The sequence below is a fragment of the Eurosta solidaginis genome, chromosome 1, assembly GCF_040869045.1.
Source record: "Eurosta solidaginis isolate ZX-2024a chromosome 1, ASM4086904v1, whole genome shotgun sequence".
NCBI lineage: Eukaryota > Metazoa > Arthropoda > Insecta > Diptera > Tephritidae > Eurosta > Eurosta solidaginis.
Window position 1 is genome coordinate 86,758,139 of NC_090319.1, and position 26,041 is coordinate 86,784,179.

A 26,041-nucleotide genomic window follows, 5' to 3' on the forward strand; every position below is an offset into this window, starting at 1 on the left:
AGAGGTTGAGGACGCCATTGGTCGCGCTAAACCATCCAAAGCAGTGGGCCCCGGCATAGCCATGCCGATGCTTAAAAACCTAGGGAAAGAGGGTTTCAAATATTTAGCGCATGTCTTCAACCTGTCTCTTTCCACCTTTGTCATACCCGAGAAATGGAAAATGGCCAAGGTGGTCCCGCTACTAAAGCCTGGGAAACCAGCTAACGTAGGTGAGTCATATCGTCCGATATCTCTCCTATCGCCAGTGGCAAAGACGCTTGAAGCCATTTTGCTCCCTTATTTCCAAGCACATTTGCAGCTAGCCCCTCATCAGCATGGCTTCAGAAAACTCCATAGCACTACCTCCGCGCTAAATGTCATTAGCACCCAGATAAATTGCGGTTTGAATCAATACCCCCACCATAGAACAGTACTCGTAGCGCTAGACCTATCAAAAGCTTTTGATACGGTCAACCATGGCTCGTTACTGCAAGACCTGGAAGGGTCTACCCTTCCCCCATGTCTTAAAAGGTGGACCGCAAATTATCTGGGTGGTCGGCAGGCATCGGTGCAATTCAGAAACGAAACATCAAAACAAAGGAGAATTAAACAAGGGGTGCCACAGGGTGGTGTCCTATCCCCACTTTTGTTTAATTTCTACATATCTAAGCTACCTTCACCACCGGAAGGAGTCACAATCGTTTCCTACGCCGATGACTGCACAATAATGGCCACAGGCCCAGGCCCAGAGATCGATGAGCTATGCAATAAAATAAACGCCTATCTCCCTGATCTCTCCAGTTTTTTCGCCTCGCGAAACCTGGCATTGTCACCGACTAAATCTTCCGCGACCTTATTTACAACATGGACGCCCCAAATGTCGACCATATTGAACATCCACGTCGATGGCACTACGCTACCGACTGTCCTACACCCCAAAATCTTGGGTGTGACGTTTGATCAGGATCTACATTTTGGTGCGCACGCAACCGCAATTGTTCCAAGAATTCAGAGCCGTAATAAAATCCTCAAATCCCTTGCTGGCAGTACCTGGGGAAAAGATAAAGAAACGCTCTTGACCACATACAAAGCAATTAGCCAGCCGATTACGTGCTACGCGTCACCCATATGGTCGCCAAGCCTAAAAACCACCCACTGGAAGAAACTACAGGCCTGCCAAAATACTGCTCTCAGAATCGCCACGGGCTGTCTTCTTATGTCCCCAGAACACCATCTGCATAATGAGGCGAGAATACTCCCCATCAGGGAGAGAAATGAGATGCTGACCAAACAGTTTCTGTTGAATACCCAGAAACCTGGGCATCCCAACAGACATCTGATTGACGAACCAGCACCGCCTAGGGGCCTAAGGAGTCATCTCCGTAAGCATTTTGAGGAAATACGGCACCTGAGAACCCAGCCGTATGAAGCGGAAAAACACAAGCAGGTCCTTGGTGAACTCCATAGACAGGCGTCTGACCTTTATGTCGGGAATTGCCCGGTGAATCCAGTACTTGAAGAAAAATATCCAGAACTCGCGGAAGAGGAACGCATACTCCCCAGGGAAACGCGTGTCACTCTTGCTGAACTTCGTTCTGGATACTGTAACAGGTTAAACTCTTACCTATCCAGAATCAACCCCGACATACAAAATGTATGCCCCGCTTGCAATGTGTCCCCACATGACACCAACCATCTCTTTAATTGTAATGTGGAACCAACGCCTCTAACACCCTTTTCCTTATGGTCCACCCCTGTTGAAACGGCAAGTTTCCTTGGACTCCCGTTAGAGGATATTGATGACAATTTGTGATCGGTCGCGGCTATTAGGTGGGGCGAGCATTGCTACAACAACAACAACAACCATTCCCTTTTAAAACTATTTATTCCTTTAATTCGATACCCATATCGTACAAACGTATTCTAGAGTCAACCCTGGTCCACCTTTATAACGATATCTCGAAAAGGCGTCTACCTATAGAACTAAGGCCCACGCCCTTTTTAAATACTCATTAACACCTTTCATTTGATACCCATATCGTACAAACAAATTCTAGAGTCACCCCTGGTCCACCTTTATGGCGATATCTCGAAAAGGCGTCCACCCATAGAACTAAGGCACACTCCCTTTTAAAATACTTATTAACACCTTTCGTTTGATACCCATATTGTACAAACGCATTCTAGAGTCACCCCTGGTCCACATTTATGGCGATATCTTGAAAAGGCGTCCACCTATAGAACTAAGGCCCACTCCCTTTTAAAATACTCATTAACACCTTTCATTTGATACTCATATCGTAGGAAAAAATTCTAGTCAGCCCTGGTCCACCTTTATGGTGATATCCCTAAATGGCGTCCACCTATAGAACTATGGCCCACTCCCTCTTTAAATACTCTTTAATACCTTCCATTTGATACATGTCATACAAACACATTCCATGGTTACCCTAGGTTCATTTTCCTACATGGTGATTTTCCCTTATTTTGTCTCCATATCTCTCAACTGAGTATGTAATGTTCGGTTACACCCGAAATTACCCTTCCTTACTTGTTTTTTTTTTAAATCGAGGGTTGGGCTAGCTTAAACTTAAGCCCAATCAAAAAACGGGCTAGCCCAACCCTCGATATTTAAAAAAAAAGGTGTAATAAATTTAAACAACCCGTATTAAATTAGCATTAAATATGGTATAATTAAATACTTTTCGTTTTTTGATTGGACATATGGGTTAAGTTTAAGCTAGCCCAACCCTCGATATTTAAAAAAAAAAAAACAAGTGTAATAAATTTAAACAAACCGTATTAAATTAGCATTAAATATATTCGTTTTTATGTTGCGCGGCCGCCGTGATATGCACATTCGAAATATTTACGCAAAAATAACTTCTTTACCTACCGCTAGTGCTGTTGTAATAAGAGTAGCTACGAGTACATGCTCGGTACTATGGAACTTATAAAGCATAATTTTTGTTCGCGTAGAGAAGAATTTACTTTTCAGTTGCCTACTTAGCCTAAAGTAGCACTTGTTGACAGGAGTTGTTCGGCGTATGATTTCTATCCGTCAACAGTGGCGTAGCTGCTAGGGCGCCAGCGCGCCGATGCTTTCTCGGATGACAGCAAGGACTTTGTCTTGTCCGCATTCGCCGAAACACTCATTGTTTTGCTTTTTTATCAAATCCAAAAAAGGCAGAACGTTTGGCGCGTTTCATAACTATAGCATAAGCTAAAAGAGTGGCCTCGTCTGAAGCATCGCTTGGGTTTGAATGGCTCGGACAGGTCGCAATCATTATGGATGGCGGTTTTGCTCAAAGTCCATTGTAAGCCTTTGCTTAAATTCAGACAAAGCATCATACAATCAAATCCTTTTCGCTCTATCTAAAGCTGCTTTGAGGAAGACAAAAAGATGGTGCGTGTTCATTCTCTTACTGTAAGTCTTCTTCAGAATCTGACGTATCGTAAAGATCTAGTTGAAATAAGAAGTCGCACTGATATATTCTAATTACTTTGATGAATTTGAGCTTCAGATTTTTCGCTTAAAACACGCTAGATTTTGAGAATATTGCCGCTCATAAAGTAGTTTATGTAGTGCTTTGAAAATTGGGCGTACTTTTTTTGTTGAAGTATCCGAAGAAACGTATCCATGATTAAGAATCTGGAACCTAACTTATTTTGACTGTTCTATTACCTTCCGCGATCCTTGAAGTGTAATACGGGTTCCAGGGGTTGAGTGGCACAAACCTTTCATGGGATTGGCAGCGCACTTTACATCTTCTACAACCCAACTGTCAACCTCATCACTCGTGGTGATCAGCTTTATTTAGTAGGCGAGGCTCTGGCGACCCTACGTTCCTCTCGGAAGGGCGCGGTCTGATGACCTAGAAGATTCAATGAGGTCATATCAAATCGTTCCAGAGATGGTCGAGACATCCTTCAAAGGGGCGCTTAGAATATTCGCCAGGTAGGCATGCATGTTGTAGAGGCTAGTTAAATCCACAAAGCCAGAGGGTCGACGGGTAAAAAACAGTTACCAAGGCTGTTAAACTAGTACCAGAAGGTGCTGGTGTGGGGATTCATATGTGGCAAAGGACTGCTCAATTGTAATCTAAACCTACGCCTCTAACAACAGCATCCCTATTGTCCAACAGCAACCCTATGGTCCAACCCTGTTTAAACTCCTAGTTTCCTTGGAAACCCGTTAGAGGCCTTTGATGACAATTTGTGAGTGGATGCACCTATTGAATGGGGCGAGTCACTGTTTATACAACAACAACCACAGGCACCAGAGTGGTGTCCTGTTCCCTCGCTTGTTTGTAATTTCTACACACCGAACTCATTGTTCCGTCTGTGGATGACAACCAGCTTTCCAAAATTTTTAAACTGAATTTCTTACGTGTTTGGTTCAAGCAACTTGATGTTGAGTCCTTTTTCATCCAGAAATTTGCATTGTAACATCAGACGACTATTTTTGTCATTCGTGCGGAACAACTGTTGTTGTTGTGCTAAGAGTGCTTCGCCACAATGGGTGCGACCACTCAAAAATTGTCGTCAAAGTCCCTTAACGGGAGTCCAAGGAAACTAGCAGTTACAACAGGTTTGGACCATAGTGAAGTTGCTGTTTAAGGCGTAGGTTCCATATTACAGTTGAGAAGATGGTTGGTGTCACGGGGGGCACATTCTGAACAGGTAAGAGTTTAAAGTATTACAGTGTACAGATCGAAGTTGGCCCAGGGTGACTGGTGTTTCCTTGGTAGTATGCTTTCTTCTTCTGCAAGGGTAGGGTAGTGTATATTGATAACGGGGTTCACTAGACGCGACCTAGCAAAGGCGTTGAATATTTGGTTTCATGTTACAAAATGTTTGCTTAAAATATTACGTCAATAGTTATATCACCAACATACAAGAGCCAAAAAATTTAATTCTGAAAGTAGCGAAAAATTACATTGACCTGTGGCCTAAAGTTTTGCGGGAACATATTCTATATAAATATATCGTCGGAATTTGGGTTTCAATAATCATACTAAAAGATAATGTAGAGATATCCGCGAATGTTGCATTGGAAATTGAATTTGAAAACTTTTGAAATGCTTTATTAGAGGGCTCCGCGTGGTTTGTTTTAAATTTGTGTTCAAATTTACATACATATATTCGCAACAGAGATTACTGAGGTGCTGAAATACCATCTGAATTTAATAAAATGTTTAACAAGTAAATGATAGGCATGGTTACTTTCCGGTTCCCCCCACTTCCAGTCAAAAAATGTCTCATAACCAAGAAAAATAATATACCGAATTGAAATAAAAAGTCACAGAAACTACCCCGTAAGGAGAATCTCTAGTTCAAAATAAGTGCATTTCTACTGCATTCTGAACCACTAATAGTTCGCCCTTTTTCTCTTTTACATGTTTTCAACTGGCGAATTTAACATGGCGATGTCATAGGCGGTGGAAATTGGCCCCGCTGCTTTAACTTTTCACTAGTTCCTAACTATATACACATTTCTTTTTGGTACTTTTTCGATAGTACTGGTGGAATAGTGTTGAGAAAGAAGCATTCTCATATGTAGCCGCAGCTCGTTAAAGCTGGTAGCAGGTTTTTTGTCGATTTTATAACTGAAGATCTAGCTATTAACGAATTAATACTTATTTGGCACTCTCATCTCACATAGACTGATTGAATCCGTAGTGTTATCAGAAGTTTGTTTTAACGACCAAACTGAGTAACCCTATCAAAAACCAGGACCTATGTTATAAAATAACTCCGTCCTCTTGGCAAATACTAGAAGCTTCCTAGGACTTAAGCCACTTGATGCTTCTAAATCTGACAGATGTATCACTCCTAATAGCTGGAGTCTTAGCCTGGCAAGTGCAGGGCACAGAACGTCCTCGATCGTTTCCTCCTCCAACCCGCACTTCCTACATCTGCTATCACTGACCCAGCTTAATTTAAAGGCTGACGCCAGATGGCAGTGTCCAGTCAGAATACCCGTCATGAGTGTACAGTCCTCTCTTTTTAATGATAGAAGCAACTTTTTTAGTCTAAGGTTGTAAGACCAACACATAATCTTCGACTCTTTACAGCCCCGCGCTTGACCCACGCCTTTCCTGCTTGGTCGATCATGTGCACCTCTCGCCTTCGCTTAATCTCGCCCAGTCTAATTGGGACGTCTACGGAGCAAGCTTCAAGGGATGCGCCCTTTTTAGCTAGTTCATCCGCCTTTTCATTCCCATCTATTCCCATATGCCCTGGGACCCAATATAGATGTATACTTCTCCCTGTCCCGATTCTCTCCAGAGTCTGCTTACACTCTAACACGCATTTAGATGCTGTGCTATGCGAGATTATTGCCTTAATTGCTGCTTGACTGCCAATATAAAAGTTAACACGGTTGCAGCTTAAGGTATTCTCTACTACTTTCTCCTGCTTTGGTTACGGCTAATATTTCCGCTTGGAAAACGCTACAGTAATCCGGCAGCTTGTAGGATCTGCTTATTTCCGGATCAGCACAGTATACCGCAGACCCTACTCCTTCCACTACTTTGGAATGTGCAGAATGGCATACAGTGCAGCCGTCGGGGTTGTTTTCAGGGCTCCCGTAATGCTAAACATCGATAGTCTGCATACCCTCTCTAATTTTTTGAGATATGTTGTTTTTTGTGTGGCTTTCCACCAAACAAGAACTCCTTAGTATAGCATAGTGCTTACAATCGCTATAAAAACCCAAATGAGAGAGGGCGATAAGCCCTACGTACACCCCAGCATTCTTTTACATGCATAAAATGCCGCTGAGGCCTTCTTTACCCTCTCCTCCACGTTGAGCTACCATGACAGCATACTGTCTAGGATGATTCCTAGATATTTTGTGCAAGGTTTCTCCTGTAAGGTCACCCCTCCTAACTTAGGCCTGGTCCAATTTGGGACCTTGTACCTCTTTGTAAACAAGACCATATCCGTCTTCTCCGCAATGACTTTTTTGGGCCGACAATAGATGCCTAGGTATGAATATCCCGAAGCGCCCGATCCATCAAAGAACTAATCGTTGGAAGGCACTTTCCACTTATGACTATTGCAACGTCATCTGCGTAAGCCGTAAGTTTTACGGGCCCCTCATCGAATCGTCTGAGCAGTTGATTGATGACCAGCGTCCACAGCAGAGGTGATAGCACCCCTCCCTGCGGCGTGCCCCTGTCCACTGATTTCGTGGCCTCGTACAATCCCCATTGTGATGTAATCTTCCTGCAAAATAACATGCAGCCGATCCATCTGGTTAAGGCTGAATGTACTTTAATGTAATTAAGACCATCCATAATCGCCCATTTAGAAACATTATTAAAAGCCCCGGCAATGTCCAAGAAGACTCCTAGAGCATACCCCAGCGGGTTAGGGGATCAGAATATACCCGCGGTAGGTATGCCTGTCGTAAGAGGCGACTAAAATAACAGATTCAAGGGGCTGTGTAGCGCAACCTTTCAGGTTGCCAGCGCAATATATAGCTTCTTCAAACCCAATTGTCAACCTCACCTATCCGCGGCGAATTCTGTTTCACTAACAGACGAGGCTCTGGCGACCCCAAGCTCCTCATGGAACTTGGGGGTAGGGAGGGAGGGAATGGCCTGAAGGTTTAATGTGGCCACATAAATCGTTCCCGAGATGGTCGGGGTAGCACCTTAATGGTGCTATGGTACCGGAGCGTACCGGATTTGTATCCGGCAAAGGACCATCACATCGATAACACTCCCCAAAGCCTTCGGGGAGCAACCTTATCGCTACAACAACAACAACAACTCCTAGAGCATATTCCTTATATTCCAGGGATTTATCTGTGCTTATTACCCCCCCAAGGCAATGCGGTGTCTACCGACTTGCCTTTGGCGTACACATGCTGTGTTGTGGAGAGCAGCTTTTCATCCACGTTGGACTTTATGTACACATCTATCAGCCCATCAAAAGTTTTGAGCAGAAATGATGTTAAGATAATAGGTGTATAGTCTTTGGGATACACGTGACCGATCTTCCCCGCCTTTTGTAAGAAAGCTACACGAGCAGTTCCAAAAGTGCGGTACATGATTCAGCCTTATGCACCCATCCAATATTATTTTAAGCCATTCCACATCCAACATCTTCACTACCCATTCGTATCGGTCACCAAGCCCGGTACTACCCGCTCCGTGATCGAAATATGAGTGATATCTGCTGGTTCTTTTACCTGTTTTCTTAGAAGACTCAGGTCATTGCTCCACCATGGCGGCTTTGCTTTTCCTCTGAATCTTCTCAGAGGGCAAGCTTTGTTATACGCAGTCATAAGCTTCCTTGTTAGGAATTCATTCGACTCCTCCAGTTCTTCCACATTGGCAACCTCTTTGGGTTGTCCCATTTTTGTTTCTACCTGTTTCTGGAATTTATTTCAGTTCATTGACCTAGGGTTTCTAAGGGTTCCTCCCTTCTCTACCCTCTTGAGGGGGGATGCTGAAGCAGATATACGCATGGTCGGAGAAGGATGGTCTATCAAGAACCATCCAATCATACCTTGATATATCACGCTCGGAGCTCAATGTAATATCCAGAACATTGCTAGATGTTGGACCAATGTATGTAGGGACATTTCACCTATTGGCTATCTGCAAATTGGTTTCCAGGATGTAACATAATAGAGATTCGCCTCTCTCGTTCGTATCTGCTCATACCCACGCATTGTGGTGCGCATTTGCATCTGCGCCTATGACCAACTGCCATTTGCGCCCTTCCTCCTGTACTAGCCTTTTGCACTCCTTCGGTGGAACCTCCGCAGCATGGCCCATGTAGCAGGATTCCAAAATAAATTCCCGCTTATTCTTTTGCTCAACGGCCGCCACTACGAGTTCCTCAGTAGTGTAATTAGGCAGCATATATGAATGCAGCTGTTTCCTTACCATTACTACAGCTCACACCCGTCCTTCCGTTTGCGCGTAGTAAACGCCAAACCCGCGTGCGCTAAGTCCAGAAACCTTTCCTCCCGATGAGAGCTACGGCTCCTGGATCAGCGCCACGTCAAACGACTCCTCAAGGGTTAGGAGTTCGCTCGACGTCACTTTACTGTGCTGGTTTTTCTGTAGGACTTGCAGCACCATTGGGCTGTTTGTCCCCCTTGCCCTTTTGGCTTAGAGTATTCGAGGCCTCCTTCAGGCTCTCGTAACTGTTGTGCCGGGTGTTCCTCTGTGCGAGTCACAGCTCCATTTGGCGGTTGGTTCTCTTCTAACACCTTCGAGGTGACGTCGGCTACCTCCACCTGTCTTTTTTCTCTTAGGCTTTTGAGGTCCTTTTCGACTTCGCCCACCTCTAGCGTGTTAGGATTATTATACTCGGGACTTTTTTCCTGAGTCGCATGTAAATTTTGTCTGTGCCAAAGGACATTTTGCCAAGCTGCGTGTACAATATATCCTCCGCCTGCTTGTTTATTTGGAAGATGTAGAACTTACCTTCCTCTGTAGGCCGATATACAGTAAATACCTTCTAATCCTGTGTCGGTATGTTCGGATTCTGATTCTACAGAAGTCACAGTGTATCCTCCGAGTTCATAACGCATGGTATCCATACCTTAACTTTTGGTACCGTGGGGATTTGCGCTTTATCCGCCGCCTCAAACCGCGCGTTCGTGCCTTGCCTTTGGAGGTTTGGAACCACTTCCTCCAGCCACCGCAAGCTCGCGATGTTGTCGCACGCTATTATCTTCACACCATTATACCATCCCCCGAATCAAAGATTGGAAGGAGCTTACTTGGTTGTTCCCGCATCATCTTAAGCATTAAGCTAATAAGCTCCCTTTCTACAGATCTCCACCTTTCAGTAGTCATCTGTCCGAAAGGACTGCTACGATCAACCAGCGCCACAGCCAGTGAATGCTTTGCCACATCACTCATCTTCTCGGGAAAAGCCGGAGTATTAGTGTTATCTCCCTTTGGCACCTCCGAAAAAGCCGGAGTCTTAGCGTTAACTTCCTTTAGCACCTCCGAGGAAGCCGGAATCTTAGCGTTATCTCCCTTTGGCTTACCTCCTACTTCCGTAGTTGGAACTTCCCTCTGACTCGTAGCTTTCGAGGTAGTTGCTACCTCGCTATTGGGGCCCATCTGTCTTACAGCTTTGGGCCTACTTGTCTTGTTTATGCAATTGCCCTGCTTCGCGGCTCTGTGACTGGGTCCTATCTGCCTCTTGAAAGCAGGCTTGTCGCCTTCCACCGAACGTTGCTTCTTCATTCCGCAATTCGACGCTTCTTCCTCCTCGCACCGGTTGCAAAAACGAGTGTCTCTCGCAGCAAACCTTTTGAGCTGTCTTCGACCTAGTTCTACCGCCTCACTGCTCCCAGGCGTTGGACAATTCTTAGTGCTGCACTGTACTGCGAGAGAGCTCTTTTGATTCCTCTGCTTCGTACCCTTCTCCACTCTTCTACTTCGTTTTCATTTGTGCGCTTCTCCAACACGGAGTTCATTGATACCCCCTCTCCCCGAGTCCCACGCATCGCCTAATGCGTATTTGTCGTCCTTGGCTTGCGACTCAGTCCTCCTCTTATCATCGTCCTAATTACAATTAGGTAATGAGTCGTTCATCTTGGTCGTACGACCACCTTACTGTGGTAAGGCCATCAATACTTCCCGAGGTGGCCCGGTATCGGGAAGGCTCCGTTCGAATACAGCCGAAATTATCCCCTGGCTGCAAATCGTCCAATAGGCACGGTCCGCATAACACTCTGGATTAGGGGGTTGGCAGTTCTTGGTCACCGACATCCCGCCGCTCTCCTATGAGGCGAAACGGCGTAGATGTCAGTCCTAAACAGCTCCGTCTGATAGTCGGGCAGTATGGAGTTCGGCTAAGCCCTCACACCAACGACAAGGTGCCTACCCTAGTGAGGGCACTCTAGGTCTAGTTCTGAACCAGAATTTTGTATCACTAGTTATTGACTTCCCTTGAGGGTAATTAACTAATATATGAAGTTGGAATAGGCTCCTCTTTTTTTGGTACAGTTTTGCTTATATTCTTTGGTCATATACCCCATATATATATTTTTTTTTTTTTTTTTGAGATTTGATATAATGGCTGGAAAGTTTGATCCCACTGCCAGGTAATTCTTCAAACAAAAAAATCCCAGCTTGATATTCTTCTTGTAAATCTTCTTCCTTGTTTTTATATGCAGTGCAAGTTGGCCATTTAATTTTTTAAATATGTATATATACATGTATATAAATATGTATATATGATATTTAATTCTTTAAACAGAAAAAAATAATAATAATAATCGGATAAATGAAAAGAAACAGGTGGATACGACAAAGGAAAAAATAAAATTTTATAATTTCCTCAACAAGTTAAAAGGAATAATACTATCATTTATTTAAAACCAATTTTCGCTTCATTAAAGAAGTTAATCAATTGAGTTACTTTGGTAAGATTCATATTAATAAAAATATCATTAAAAGAAAAATTATTAATAAAAAGATCATATGAACTTCTAATCTCATTCAAAAAACGACAAACAAAAGTTTTATGATATACATCATCAATCAAACCACTGAACTGAAAACTCCACTTTTGTGTAGATATGATTTATCATATGTGTGACCAGTTAAAATTCTGTTCTTTTAATATCATAAGGAGACAAACTAATTTTATATTTCAGTTCCGCGGTCAATTATCTATTTTAATTTTATTTATGAATAGAGTTGGGATTCTACCGGGTTGTTGTTGTTGTAGTTGTTGTTGTAGCGATAAGGTTGCTCCCCGAAGGCTTTGGGGAGTGTTATCGATGTGATGGTCCTTTGCCGGATGCAGATCCGGTACGCTCCGGTACCACAGCACCAATAAGGTGCTAGCCCGACCATCTCGGGAACGATTTATGTGGCCACATTAAACCTTCAGGCCATCCCCTCCCTCCCCACCCCAAGATCCATGAGGAGCTTGGGGTCGCCAGAGCCTCGTCTGTTAGTGAAACAGGATTCGCCGCGGATAGGTGAGGTTGACAATTGGATTTGGAGAAGCTATATATTGCGCTGGCAACCTGAAGGGTTGCGCTACACACCCCTTGAATCTGGTATTTTAGTCGCCTCTTACGACAGGCATACCTACCGCGGGTATATTCTGACCCCCTTACCCGCTGGGGTATTTACCATTTGTATGGGTAAATATCAGGAAAATACCCGGAATAACTATTCCTTTTTTGTATCTTTTTTTGGGTATTTAAAACTCATTTGAATTGAGGCTGCTTGGAATTACAATTCAGCAATTAAATTTATACGTCATTTGAAATTAAGAAAATTTCGTTTTGATTTTAAACAAACAACCCAGCAAACACTTGGAGTCAACAATTAGTCTAAAAGTAGTCCACAATATGGATCGTGTGCACTCGTTATGAACTCATTTAGGAGCCTGAAGCGAATGATATATGCTCATATTTTGCCTCTAACATAAGTCTTATACAGGCCTCCTTCCGATATCTTATGAGCCTTATTGACGTCATATACTGCTAATTTTGAGTATTTTAATGACGCTACTTCAAAGCTTTTAGGAAGACCTTTTAACATATATCCGAAGCGGAAAACATAGGGGAGAAAATTGTTGTGATAAAACTCCCATGAGGACAAGATAGAAATGAAATAAGTATTAGTTGAATTAATTATTTATTTGGAATAAATTGTCACAGATAATTTTCTGAGTTTTTATTCCGGAGCTGCCTAGTTTACTGATTTTAATATTTTTCGTTTGCTCATAATATCATCAAATTGGAGTAATAAAAGGTGTATATTGACTTTAATAGTATTTTTGAAGCTGATATTTTTCGGACCCATATTGAACTCCAGAACTGTAAAGGAATGTTTATAGGGTACACATATTAAGCAAACAAAGCTACCCCTCAAACATGCTCACTTCGCTCATAATTTAAGAATCCGAAACGAATCCAAAATAAGTGGGCAATGTAGGAATCAGAAAAGCGTCGAAACGCTTAGGAGGGTAAAAGAAAATTTTATTTTTGCTTTTTTTTTAGCGGCCTAAAAGCTCCTAACCTAGCATGCAAAATTATCATTTATCAACTATTTATGTTCGTCACAGCGAGTTTGGAACAAATTTTGGAACTTTGTTACGACAATTTTTCATTTTAATACAAAATGAATTACATTTGTACATTATTGTTATCCCTGCTATTCTTTTTTTGTATAAGCATCGACGTTTTTCCGCTCATGGACGCTTCTCGACATCTTTAATGTGACCGCAAAGCTGCCACGCTCTGTTCAGGTGTGTCGAACTATATATGACCCCAATAAGCGCTGACGATGCCTAATAAATAAGCCATATAGGTCTCAGATAATCAGAGTTTATTAGAGTTAAAAATGACGTCGGAGAGTTCCATTAGAGTATAATATGAGCTGTTTAAACGCCTTTTAAGACTTACTTATGACTTATAGGAAATACATTGGTTACAGCATCCCAAATGAGCACATACCGCCTGTAAACGTTCCAATTTAGATATTTTTCCAACTCTTGTTTGTTTGACTTAAAATGTTTACTGGGTAAACTTAAATTTTTGCAACGGATGTATTCTTGGCTAAATATTTTTGAAAAACGCTGAATTACAGATTAAAACTAATTCAACCGATAGCATAATTGATAACTACCCACCAATATAGGACAAATTGGGTACATTTTGGATTGAATTTGTGTTTGTTTCCCATATTTTCCAAAAGATTATTTTTACCCTTCTTTTGGGTAAATATTTGGGTATTTACCCATTTTTACCATATATACCCAATTTACCGGGTATTTACCATTTGGGTATTTGCCCATTTCCCATCTCTATTTATGAATCAATTTTGATTACAAATTTTTTTCAGTGCTATGTTTTTGGATAATTTTTAGTTTTCAAATTGTTAGTGTAAGTTTTTGTATCATACACAAGTGCCTGAGCTTCATACGGGAGTGCTTTTTCTTGGCACTTTCATAAGAAATTCAAGCATTTTTTTTATATTCCAAGTGTGAATTTGAATTTTTGCCTATGATTCAGGGCAAACCCAGAACAAAAGTGCTACAAGTGTATAGGGGTTGAGCAGTTCTGCTCATCATACAGCTTACGGAGATGTTACCTTATCTTGCTAGGGTGTTCAGGCTTGTGACAATTAAGAAAAAACTTTCGTTCAGCATTTTATTATGCTCTTTAACGTTGAGCTCTTTTGCCTCATTATGAAGATGGTATTTAGGGGCCATAAAAAGACATTCCGTTGCAGTTCTGAGTGTAGCATTTTGGCAAGCCTGCAGTCTTTTCCAGAGTGCGTTTCACATCATCGAAGTCAACGTCCAATATTTGCGTCATCTGCTCCTTTCAAGTCGTATACAGAGTGGCCGTGGACTTGGTCAGTGATAGTACCAAGTCCGGAAAAGTTCGCAAGCTGATTGCAAGCATTTTGGCATTCTGGAGCCGGCACACGCCGAATTACAAGGCCAACCCATGACCCCGTATGACAAACCATCCTTCTAGTTGCAATGTGCAACCAACGCTTCTAACACCTACATATGTACCTATGTATGTTCCAACCCTGTGAAATCAGAAAGTTTTCTTTGACTTTCGTTGTGGATAATGGTGGTACCTATTGGATGAGAGAAGCGCTGTTAAAACACCACCGACTGAGATGAGGTCATTATACCAGTGTTATTACCTATGTATTTTACTTAGCACCTCTCCCATAAATTCGCTGTTTACACACGGATTCTACCTTCTTTTCCTCTGCTCATAATGCGGGTAGTTGTAACCGAACCCATGTTGGTTTGTGTTCGCTAATCTCCAGCATTGATTTCGTCCATTGGCAGATAAGGCTGTTTATGCCAGCTCTGTGCCGGGCGTTGGTAACAGCGCTGATTTCTATATGTATCTAAACAGACAGCCAACGTTTTTTCATTGTAGGTTCTGTAGACTTGCGCTTTATGTACGCATGTTGTGCCGTAGAAAGCTTGGATCAATTTAGGACCGACCTAATGTGGATATCATTCGTGAACCTTCAACATAAAAGAGGTTGTTGTTGTTGTTGTAGCGATAAGGTTGCTCCCCGAAGGCTTTGGATCCGGTACGCTCCGGTACCACAGCACCATTAAGGTGCTAGCCCGAGCATCTCGGGAACGATTTATGTGGCCTCATTAAACCTTCAGGCCATTCCCTCCCTCCACGCCCCAAGTTCCATGTCTTTCGGCACATGAAGGAGATAAGGCTAATTGGTCTCTATTCTTAAGGGTATTCATGTGATCTTATGCCTGCTTTCGGTAAAAAATGTCTTTAACACCCTTTCCAGGCAGATAATAATAGGCTCACCGAGTTTCTGGAGCATCACCGGAGTGATACCGTCAGGACTCGGTGATTTGAAGGGAGAGGAACTTGTAACAGCGAATCTTACTTTTCCCTGTTTCCATAGTATTTTTTCGCAGGCCAATTGCCTACATTAGCGGCCTTCGGCTCCGCATATAAAAAATTACCTGGCTGTGTACAGCAAAATTACAACCACACGGTAATTTGCCAACTTCATATGCAAACATCTCCTGAGAGAGTTGGATTTTTTCCACTTTCGGGTTATTGTGGCGGAGGTCAGACGCGTCGTTTGACACCTATCCCGATATTCTTGGACGCGCGGCAAAGGGTCGCTAATTTAGAAAGGTGTTCTGTGGTTTCGGAGAAGTTCGGGGTTATTTTCGTGAATATCTTTTGAACGATCCAAAACTATTCTTTCGCTTTACTGAGGTCAAATCGAGTCCTTTGACATTCCCTTTCTTTGGAAACGTATAAGCAGTCAACCGCTGTTCTAGACTTTTACCCAAATTTGTTACGGAGGTCCAATTTACGTGTCTAAAAAGCGTTGGTAATTTTATACAACAGCATGACACTCTTAATACACGTCCAAAAATATCAAGAGGGGTATCAAAAGACGCGTTTTGTATCCAGGATCGCGAATCTAACATTTTGGGTCTGTCAAGAGATATTTGCAAAAGAAATAAACAATTTTCATGTGGTTGTTGTAATTTTGATGAGATTGTTGTACCAAAAAAAAAAAATGGCAACAAGAGTGTTTTGCGCGGGCTAATAGTCTAGTTGAGGGGTCGACTGCTAATACGCTACCAAAAATATCGAAGAGGTGTCAAATGACGCTTCTGGACATCAGTATTAATAATCCGAAGGCGGAAAATAAAAATTTTAACTCGTTCAAAAGATATTAACGAAAAACCGAAAAGACCTGCGGGTACCTCCGAAACCGGGGGTGGGATCCATAGTATTTTTGCGCAGAACACCTTTCTGCGTTGGCGGCCTTCGGCCGCGCTTATAAAAAAATAACCCTGGGCTACGCCATGCCAAGTCCGGGTGTGTGGTATAACCGTGACCGGACAGAGATACAATTTTTTTTTTCCGCCTTCGGATTATTGTTCTCGAGATTAATACGCGTCTTTTCGATATTTTTGGTAGCGTATTAGCAGTCGACCCCTCAACTAGACTTTTACCTTGCGCGGATATAGTTTTGGTCTCGAAGCTGGTGTGGGACCCACGCAGGGCAATTTTTTATAAGCGCTGCCGAAAGCCGCCAATGCAGAAAAGTGTTACGTGCAAAGCGGTAATGTAAATTGAAGGACTTCAATAACTATTATTATATTCTGTCCCTAAGGTAAATTTTGTTATCAATTTTGCCCTGCATGCGACATTTCCATGACAATATTTACTACTTACGTTCTTTATCGTTATCATAGCCGACAATAACAAAATAATCAGCAAGCCGGGACATGACGTATATTTTGTTGTTGTTGATGCGGCGTATATTTGCTTTGGCTCATTTCAGCCGGCCAACAACCACCAGCAGCCAAACGCCTACCAGCGCGCGTCTTCGTGAACACCTGCTGCACTTCCAATGTCAACAAACAGCGGCAACAAAAAATTGTGTTGACACGGGCGACAGAAGCGTCAACGTCAGCGCAGGCGTCGGCGGCGCTGTTTCAAACGTCAACGCTACTTTTAATCAGCTCCTTTCACTTTATTTTTATTTTTCTACCACATGCACAATTTGGTAAAAGCAGGTAAATTGCTGATTGATGAGTAGGTTTTTTTTGTTATTAAAAAACAAGTGAACTTTTCACACACATATGTTTACATAATAATTTGCATGTAGAAGAAATATATTTGCACTTAAGAAATATCGTGGGTCGATTATTTTTCTTGCAAACGCTCCCGTCGTTACCCCTTTCACAATCACTATCAGCGCGAGAAGTCAATGCCTTCCTGCAACTTATTACACAAAACCGCCGTTGTCAACATCATCAAACTTGTATGTACACCATCAAATTTTGCATAAATTTTTCCATTAATTTTGTACGCATTTTGCATAAATTAACTCATATTAATATTTTTTCACTGCTTTTCATTTGTTATTCACTATAACAATGGCTACGTTTTAGCTTTGTCGCATCATAATCTTCATAAGCCACTGCGCATCCATTTTTTTCCTCAAGTTTTGCCAAACATGAATACAAACTTAAAAAAGTTTATCTCAACTTTCTTCACTGAAAACACAACAACCACACCCTAAAGAATTTTATGTTTTGTATCTTTTGAAGAGGAAAGGCGATTTGTTCCAATGAAGCGAGCGTAATCAGCGAGGCAACGGCCAGCCGATGTAGTACACTCAATTTTCTATTTGCGCACAATTGGAATTTCACTTTAAACGAAAGTCAATTATAAACAAATTGGAGTGTACATGCGTCATTGCCCAGCTAATCTTCTCGTGTCAAGTTCTTAGCTAATATACTTTTTTCTCCCGTCTTTTTTATGTTTACACGGCACACATCAAAATCAAGCACAATTCTATTGCTTTTTCCAAACGCTAACTACACCCACGAATACAGCTGGAAACAAGAATTTAACAATTCCCATAAAATAAAAAGGTGCCAGCTGGATAATTTACTTGGTGTTGCCATAAATACAAAGTGTCAAGTTGCATGTGGTTTATATCTTCGCTAATAAAGGCCAAAACACATAAAAATAACCTATAAGACCATCCCTATACAAATACAAGCTGTCAACTCATCTGTCAGCGCACGCTTTGAATGGGGATCGTTAATTAGGTTATTATATTATTAATTAGGTTATTATAATTAATTAATTAGGTTATTATATTATTATTAAATCCAGTGGTGTTTCTATAGCTGCGTTTCCTAACTTTCAGAATCTATCCGGAACTACAGGAAATCGATCCCCTACTCTATTCAGCTTCTTGTAGCAGTGCTTTGTTGTATCAGTGCTTCGTCTTATCCAATATATGCAACAAATTGTCAACGCTTCCCAAGGCAGTCGGTTCTATGTACCGGAGCGACTCGGGATTTTTCCCGACCAAGGACTGTCATTTCAGTGTAACCCCATTTAATTTGTTTCGTCCCTCCCACAAATTGTCATCCTCCCAGCAGCTCCTTGCAGCAGGACTGCTCCATATTCTCTTGCTCCGGGAAGGTATCGAATCCAATCCGGGTCCGTCTCCTGACCTCGGTCCTGAGAAATGGTTTTGCTGCATCTGCCGGAAAAGAATCTTTTTAGGACGGTCATACTCTGTTCAGTGTGTCTCGTGTAAGGGATGGTTGCATCGGACAGGTTGTTCTGGGCTTGATTCCAAAACCCGACGTCCACGTAACTTTTATAAATTTTTTGTGGCTCCTTGCTGTTCACGCCCAAGGGCGTCCCGTAGTCTACGTCTAAGCGCCCCCCCATTACCTTCCAGCAGCCCCGCTGCTCAGCAAGCCACAACAAGTACCCGCTGCTGCTCGCGCCTTACGGCGCCAACAACTCAAACAGCTGCTACCACTCATAACTACAATCTTCGTAGTAGAGTCGGAAGCAATGCTGAGCAACAGCCCCTGCCCCCGTCTTCTCCCCCCCTCTTTTCCGGCAGCAATCGTGTAGGTCAGGGAAACAGACTCTTAGTCCCTACCTCCGTTTGCACCGTTTGCCAGCACAGAATATATATGTTTGCGACATCCGCCCAATGCAGCTCCTGCCTCGGGTGGTGCCACTTTCCTAGATGTTCTGGTCTCCGCGACGGCAACCCCTCGGCGGGTTTCATCGCGCCATGTTGCCAGGTCGCAAACCCAAATCATCTGGGTACCCCAATGCTTGCCCAAGGACGCCCAGTCCCAGGGCCACAACAGCAATTGCGTCCTGGCCTTCCTGAACCCAGGCGTAGTCACCCGTCACTTACCCCCAGAGTGGCGACGTCTCCCCTCATGCACTTCAGAATTCTGCAGTTAAACTGTAATGGACTAACTGGGAAGATTACGGAGATAGTCAATTTCATGAAGCGGCACAACATCCGCATTGCTGCGATTCAAGAGACTAAACTCACAGCACGATCTGCATTGCAGTCCTGCTCTGGGTATAATGTCCACAGAAAAGATCGCGAGAGCGGAAATGGAGGCGGCCTCGCGTTTATAATACACCACTCTGTGCAATATCACATATTTGATCCTGGCATCGACCGCAGGGACAACGTCTTAGAACGTCAAGGCCTATCTGTCCGGTCAGGCGATGCAAACCTAGAAATCATCAACATCTACATCCCCCCTGCCACCTGTTGCCCCGGTGGATACCACCCTAATATTAGAGCCTTACTCACTGGAAACAATCGCATTATTTTAGGCGACTTCAATGCCCATCATGATCTATGGCATTCAAATTTGCGGGCGGACAGTAGGGGCGAGATGTTGGCGGATCAAATAGAAGAAACGACGTTCTGCACAATAAACGGAGACGCCCCCACACGTATGGTAGGAAGCTGTCACAGTTCGCCAGATATCTCAATCGTGAGCGCAGAACTCGTAAACTGCGTCAACTGGCAGCCGATGGTATCATTGGCATCCGACCACCTGCCTATACTTGTTTCGCTCGAGCGTACCGCCGACTTCATCGTCACCGAAAAACGCACTTTCATAAACTTTAAAAAAGGAAAGTGGGGAGAATATAAATCCTTTACAGACAACCTCTTTGCTGCCCTCCCTATCCCGACTGATGCCCGCCAAGGGGAGCGTGCCTTTCGCAAGGTCATTGAATCCGCCTCGGCACGTTTCATTCCCGCCGGGAGAATTCCCGAAATCCGGCCCCACTTCCCGGCGGAGGCCGCAAACTTAGCGAGAGAACGGGACCTTATAAGGCAGCTTGATCCAGGCGACCCCCAAATAAGGGATATAAACCAACGCATCAGATTGCTTGTGGATGAACACAAGCGGGCGAAATGGGAGGAGCACCTAAGAGGTTGTAACCTCTCTACCGGTGTGGGTAAACTTTGGTCCACCGTAAAGTCCCTATCGAATCCGACTAAGCACAAAGACAAAGTTTCCATCGCCTTTGGCGACAAAGTGCTGTCGGATGCGAAAAAATGCGCGAGCGCTTTCTGCCGACAATATATAATGCATTCCACGGTCGACAAAGTTAGACGGAGGGCCAACAGACACGCACATAAACACAAATTCAGCGCGTCACCAATCACCATCACCGCTAAAGAGGTTGAGGACGCCATTGGTCGCGCTAAACCATCCAAAGCAGTGGGCCCAGACGGCATAGCCATGCCGATGCTTAAAAGCCTAGGGAAAGAGGGTTTCAAATATTTAGCGCAGGTCTTCAACCTGTCTCTTTCCACCTTTGTCATACCCGAGAAATGGAGAATGGCCAAGGTGGTCCCGCTACTAAAGCCTGGTAAACCAGCTAACATAGGAGAGTCGTATCGTCCGATATCTCTCCTATCGCCAGTAGCAAAGACGCTCGAAGCCATTTTGCTCCCTTATTTCCAAGCAAATTTGCAACTAGCCTCCCATCAGCATGGCTTCAGAAAACTCCATAGCACTACCTCCGCGCTAAATGCCATTAGTACCCAGATAAATTGCGGTTTAAATCAAAACCCCCACCATAGAACAGTACTCGTAGCGCTAGACCTATCAAAAGCTTTTGATACGGTCAACCACGGCTCGTTACTGCAAGACCTGGAAGGGTCTACCCTTCCCCCATGTCTTAAAAGGTGGACCGCAAATTATCTGGGTGGTCGGCATTTCAGTTACTGCTACACCAACACCAACAACAACAAATTGTCAACATAATCCTCTAATGCGAGTCCGAGCAAACTTGCAGCATCAACATGGTTGGTTGGACCAAAGATATATGTAGGTGTAGGTTCCACATTGCAACTGGCAACATGGTTGGCGTCATGTAGGGACACGTTACAAGCTGGACATAGCGGTTTTAGGACATTTTTAAGGTTCTTTTGTATGAAAGGCAGACTTTTTTTATTACCGGATTTCTTCATAGTGGTTGGGAGACGGGGCCACTGTAATCAAACGTCTATTCGGATGGCTGGTTTCTGGGTATTCAACAGAGGCAGTTTGTTCAGCATTTCATCTCCCATATTGGAGTATTCCAGCTCACTGTGTAGATGGTGTTCGGGTGACATAAGACATCCCGTGGCAGATCTGAGGGCTATGAGAGCGGTCGGTATACTGTTGTTGTTGTTGAAGCGATAAGGTTGCTCCCCGAAGGCTTTGGAGAGTGTTATCGATATGATGGTCCTTTGGCGGATACCGATCCGGTACGCTCCTGTAACAGAACCATCAAGGTTCTAGCCCGACCATCTCGGGAACGATTTATGTGGCCACATTAAACCTTCAGGCCATCCCTCCCTCCCCACCCCAAAGTTCCATGAGGAGCTTGGGCTCGCCAGAGCCTCGTCTGTTATTGAAACAGGATTCGGCGCAGATGGGTGACGTTGACAATTGGGTTTTGAGAAGCTATATATTGCGCTGGCAACCTGAAGGGTTGCGCTACACAGCCCCTTGAATCTGGTATTTTAGTCACCTCTTACGACAGGCATACCTACCTCGGGTATATTCTGACCCCCTAACCCGCTGGGTATTCTCACGGTTACGCGGTCGGTATTCTCACCGTTCTCAGCGGCAACGCTTTGTTGGAAACAACGAACAGTTACGGCAGATGATTTGCAAAATTTAATTCTGCATTTTTGCGTGTTTTTATTTTATTTTATTTATGTAGCGCCTTAATGGAAGCACAAAAAAAAAACGTGAAAATTAGACGATATAATAATCTGGTTCCCAGGGATGGAACATATGTAAATGCGTAGATTATCTACTGACGATTTATTGTACATTATGGCATGTGTAAACGTGGTGTTCATGTGTTCTTTGAACTCCTCTTTGAGAATTCGACTGCAAATTTATTAACTTTTCGTCCCTATTGAATGGCTAAAAGAACTGCTAGGTATCTGTCCGCAGTGTTTGTTCTCTCTTCTCATATGTATATAGTATAAATTCTGTTGTTGTTGTTGTTGTTGCGATAAGGACACTCTCCGAAGGCCTTGGGCAGTGTTATCGATGTTGATGGTCCTTTGCCGGATGCAGATCCGGTACGTTCCGGTACCAAGCTCGACCATCTCGGGAACGATTTGTTATGACCACATGCGACCTTCTAGGCCATCCCGCCCTTCCATCCCCCTAGATCGACGAGGAGTACGGGGTCGCCAAGAGCCTCGGCTGTTAATGAAACAGGATTTGCCACGGATAGGTGAGGTTGACAATTGGGCGCTACACAACCCTTTGAATATAGTATTTTAGTCGCCTCTTACGACAGGCATACCTACCGCGGGTATATTCTGACCCCCTAATCCGCTGGGGTTAGTATAAATTCTCGGTATTGGGTTTAGTTTTAACTCGTTTTATAAAAATTAACACAGTTTGACATTTTATTTTTTTCAATAAAATTCGATTTTTTTAAATTTATTTGTTAAAATAATCTCAAAAAACACTAGGGAATCATATATCGACACGTCATACGATAAGTAGCACTTCCAATTAATTTTTTACATAGTGCTTTCTTAAAAAAAAATTTGGGGTGCTACTTTGGGTATGCCACGCCGATCTGAATCATTCAGAATTATTCGATTGTTTGCTTGACTCATTGTGTCATTGAACAAATGAGTTGCTATTGACTCAAACAATCAATTCTCAACCATGACTCCCAGCAAAATGATTATTTTCATTCAATTGATCTGATACGACCAACATGCATAAAAAAATTTTATATATGTAGCTAAAAATAGATATTTCATAAAGTAAACAATGTTAGTTTAGATTACCAAAAAATAATCTACACACACATAAACATAGTACATATGTAGATAGTTAACATCATCATTAACACACAGCAAAAATATAAACAAAAAATTCACAGCAATCAACGTAACAATTCTGAGCATTTCATGATGCGTGCCTGGAAGAGAAAAATAGAAGAGAAAGAAATGCTCGTGAGTTTCATTGTGGCTAATAACTCCGTCACATAAGCAGTTTTTCATATAGATGAGTTTAACACAAGCTAATGCATTATGAGTAGATTGCACGCATTTTTATGGAGAACGGTTGATTGAGCGACACTGGCACCATTTGATATGGAAAAGTAGTCATCTCCCAAATTTTGTTGCAAGCAAGTCATAAGAAAAAGAATTTGACATTTGATTTGGCTAAGGATGTTGGCACACTTTGCAAGTGAAATTATTTTTCCCACTGGTTGGTAACTTTTCTAACTTTTTTCGTTAAAAACCGCAATATAACAATCGAATACGACACAAAATATGTTAAGCGCCAAATACACGCCACGAATATTTCCGCGAACATTCCCGTTATGTCATGTTTCTGCGACCTTTTCTGTCGTGTATGGTGGTGTTTGCCAGTTCGCGCAAATGTTCGCCAAAATTCAAAATATTTTAATTTTTGGCGAACATTTGCGCGAACTGTTCGTGCGTGTATGGCGAAATAGCTCATAATCGTAGTAATTTCTGAACGGAACAGACGTGCGCGGAAAAGTAAAATGGACAATAAAAAATTTCTGAAAGAGAACTAATGTTCGGCCAAAAGTTCGTATGGTGTATGGCCAAAGCTGCGAACAAGATTGCGGAATGTTCGCGGAAATGTTCGTGTCGTGTATTTGGCGCTTTAGCAAGTATTTTTGTTGTACATATAGGGAGAACGTTTTTAACAGCGCTTCGCGAAATTTTGTATGTGAATGGGCAAGGCGAAATAAACTTCAACTGCCAAATCTGAAGTTCCTTCATATTTACAAATGCAACATCTCGGTTGATTGTGGCAATGTTATTGAAATGCATAAGCTTGTGTTAAACGCATCTATATGAAAATTGTCATTGTGCCGCGGCCTCAAGACAAGTGTAATATCTTCAGCATACCCTTCAAAAAACGCGAGTACTCCATAAATAGTGTAAGGAATACTCCTTTAGGAGTATAGGAGTGTTCCAAAGCTAATCTGTATTCATACAAAAAATGTGCTCCAATTAACATTGTGATGTCCTAGTAGAGGATTAGGTGATCCCACTCTCGCTTTGCTTGTGAGTATTCCATAGAGCACATACGTGAGAGTACTTTCCAAGTACTTTCACTGTAGTACTCCGTGGAGCACCCACAGAGGATCATATGCCAAAGTACTAAAGAGGAATTGTGTCGTAAAGAATTATCGGAGTGAATTTAATTAAAAATGAAAGTAAATGAAGAGGGGCAATACAACTTTTATATTTTATACTACGAATATTCTTATGTTATTTAGCATTTGCGTTAATAAAAAACTAATATTTCTCTATACTATGTACACATAAAACCAGTGCGTGGTTGCATTTTATCAGAGTTGCCATAGTAAAATTTTATTATCAGTTATTTGTATGCAATATTTTACTTTTGGCAACTCTGTTCGATCGTCATCGTGTCGTGATCACGGTCGTTGAAAAACGAGCAATGATCGGCTGATGGTGGTCCGCAAACGCATTGCAAAGGAGTATTGTTAGAGTATTCCAGCATGAAGAAAATGGAACACGTAATCCAACAATTTTTGCAGGGTAGACGTCGAAATAACAAACAGATTGGATCACCCGATTTTTAAAGTTATTATCGTGGTCTCTTCCTGCATCTCTTTCTAACACCCGCGGAATATAGCCGACCATATGCGACGCTATATTGAACTTACTGTCAAAACTCTTAAGAGTAGACATCTTGAACATCTTGAACATCCTGTCCATTGTGTACAAAACTAGTGCGCTATCTTATCCGTCACCTGCCCGAGAGGTTTTTAGCACTGGCTGGTCCGTGAGGACCTCACGTCGACTAAATGAGTCCATAGTGTTACCAGAAGTTTGCTCAACGACCAAACTGAAAATCCCTATCAGAAACAACCAAATATTTTATAAAATACTTCCGCCCTCTTGGCAAACACTAGAATCTTTCTGGGACCTATATATGCTACTTGCGGCTTATAGATCTGATAGCTGAGCTAAAAAAAAAAGCTGGCGTTTTAGCTTGCACAAAACGCGCTCGTTCACTTCATCTTCCAACCCGCTCTTCCTACATCTGCTATCACTGACAACGCCTAAGTTAAAAGCATGCGACGCCAGAGGGCAGTGTACAGTCAGAATACCCATCATGAGCGTACGATTCCCTCTTTTCAATGAAAAGATAGTCTAAAGTTGTAAGACCTTCACATGATCTTCAACAATTTGCAGCCCCCACTTGGTTCCTGCTTGGTCGATCATGTGCAACTCTCGTCTTCTTTCAAACTCGCTCGATCTGATTGGGAAGTCTACGGGTCAAGCTTCGAAAAATGCGCCCTGTTTAGCTAGCTCATCCGCTTTTTCATTTCGATGTATACCAACATGCCAAGGTCCCCAATATAGATGTATATTTCTCCCTATTCCGATTTTTATCAAGGATTGCTTGCACTGTGCCATACTTTGTGCTGTGTTGTGCTCTGGGAGATTACAGCCTTAATTGCGGCTTGGCTGTCAATGTAAAATTGACCCGGCTGGAGTTTAAGCTATTTTCCTTCAGTGTTCGCAGTTTAGTGCAGACCCTACTCTCTCCAGTACTTTGAACCATCAGTGCAGACGTGTGGCCTCGTCTGCCATTTGGGCGTCCAAACTACCACCTCTATTGAGGCTCTAAGGGATCCACCGAAGCGCAGATAGGGAACTTGGTGTCTTTCCGT

General features: G+C 42.8%; 2 protein-coding genes across 9 annotated transcripts in view; both read right to left on the reverse strand.

Annotated features, from left to right (window-relative positions):
* Positions 1-17,855, reverse strand: part of Sbf (SET domain binding factor) — a 154,801-nt gene extending 136,946 nt beyond the window's left edge. For 6 of the 7 annotated variants that reach the window (XR_010948407.1, XM_067759011.1, XM_067759008.1 and 3 more), the window contains exon 1: positions 16,694-17,849. Coding sequence is in view for 6 of the 7 variants with exons in the window: in XM_067759011.1 (XP_067615112.1) it covers positions 16,694-16,748 (55 nt within the window). In the remaining variant the exon portion in view is untranslated. Of the gene's footprint in view, positions 1-16,693 lie in introns of all 7 variants that reach the window. The other variant, XM_067759009.1, reaches the window with a different exon arrangement.
* A 4,928-nt stretch (positions 17,856-22,783) lies between these two features.
* The window catches only part of LOC137236421 (uncharacterized), a 59,997-nt gene continuing 56,739 nt past the window's right edge, over positions 22,784-26,041 (reverse strand). For both annotated transcript variants that reach the window (XM_067759019.1, XM_067759018.1), the window contains exon 7: positions 22,784-23,272. In XM_067759019.1, the coding sequence (XP_067615120.1) occupies positions 23,237-23,272 (36 nt within the window). In that variant the 3' untranslated portion in view covers positions 22,784-23,236. The remainder of the gene's footprint in view (positions 23,273-26,041) is intronic.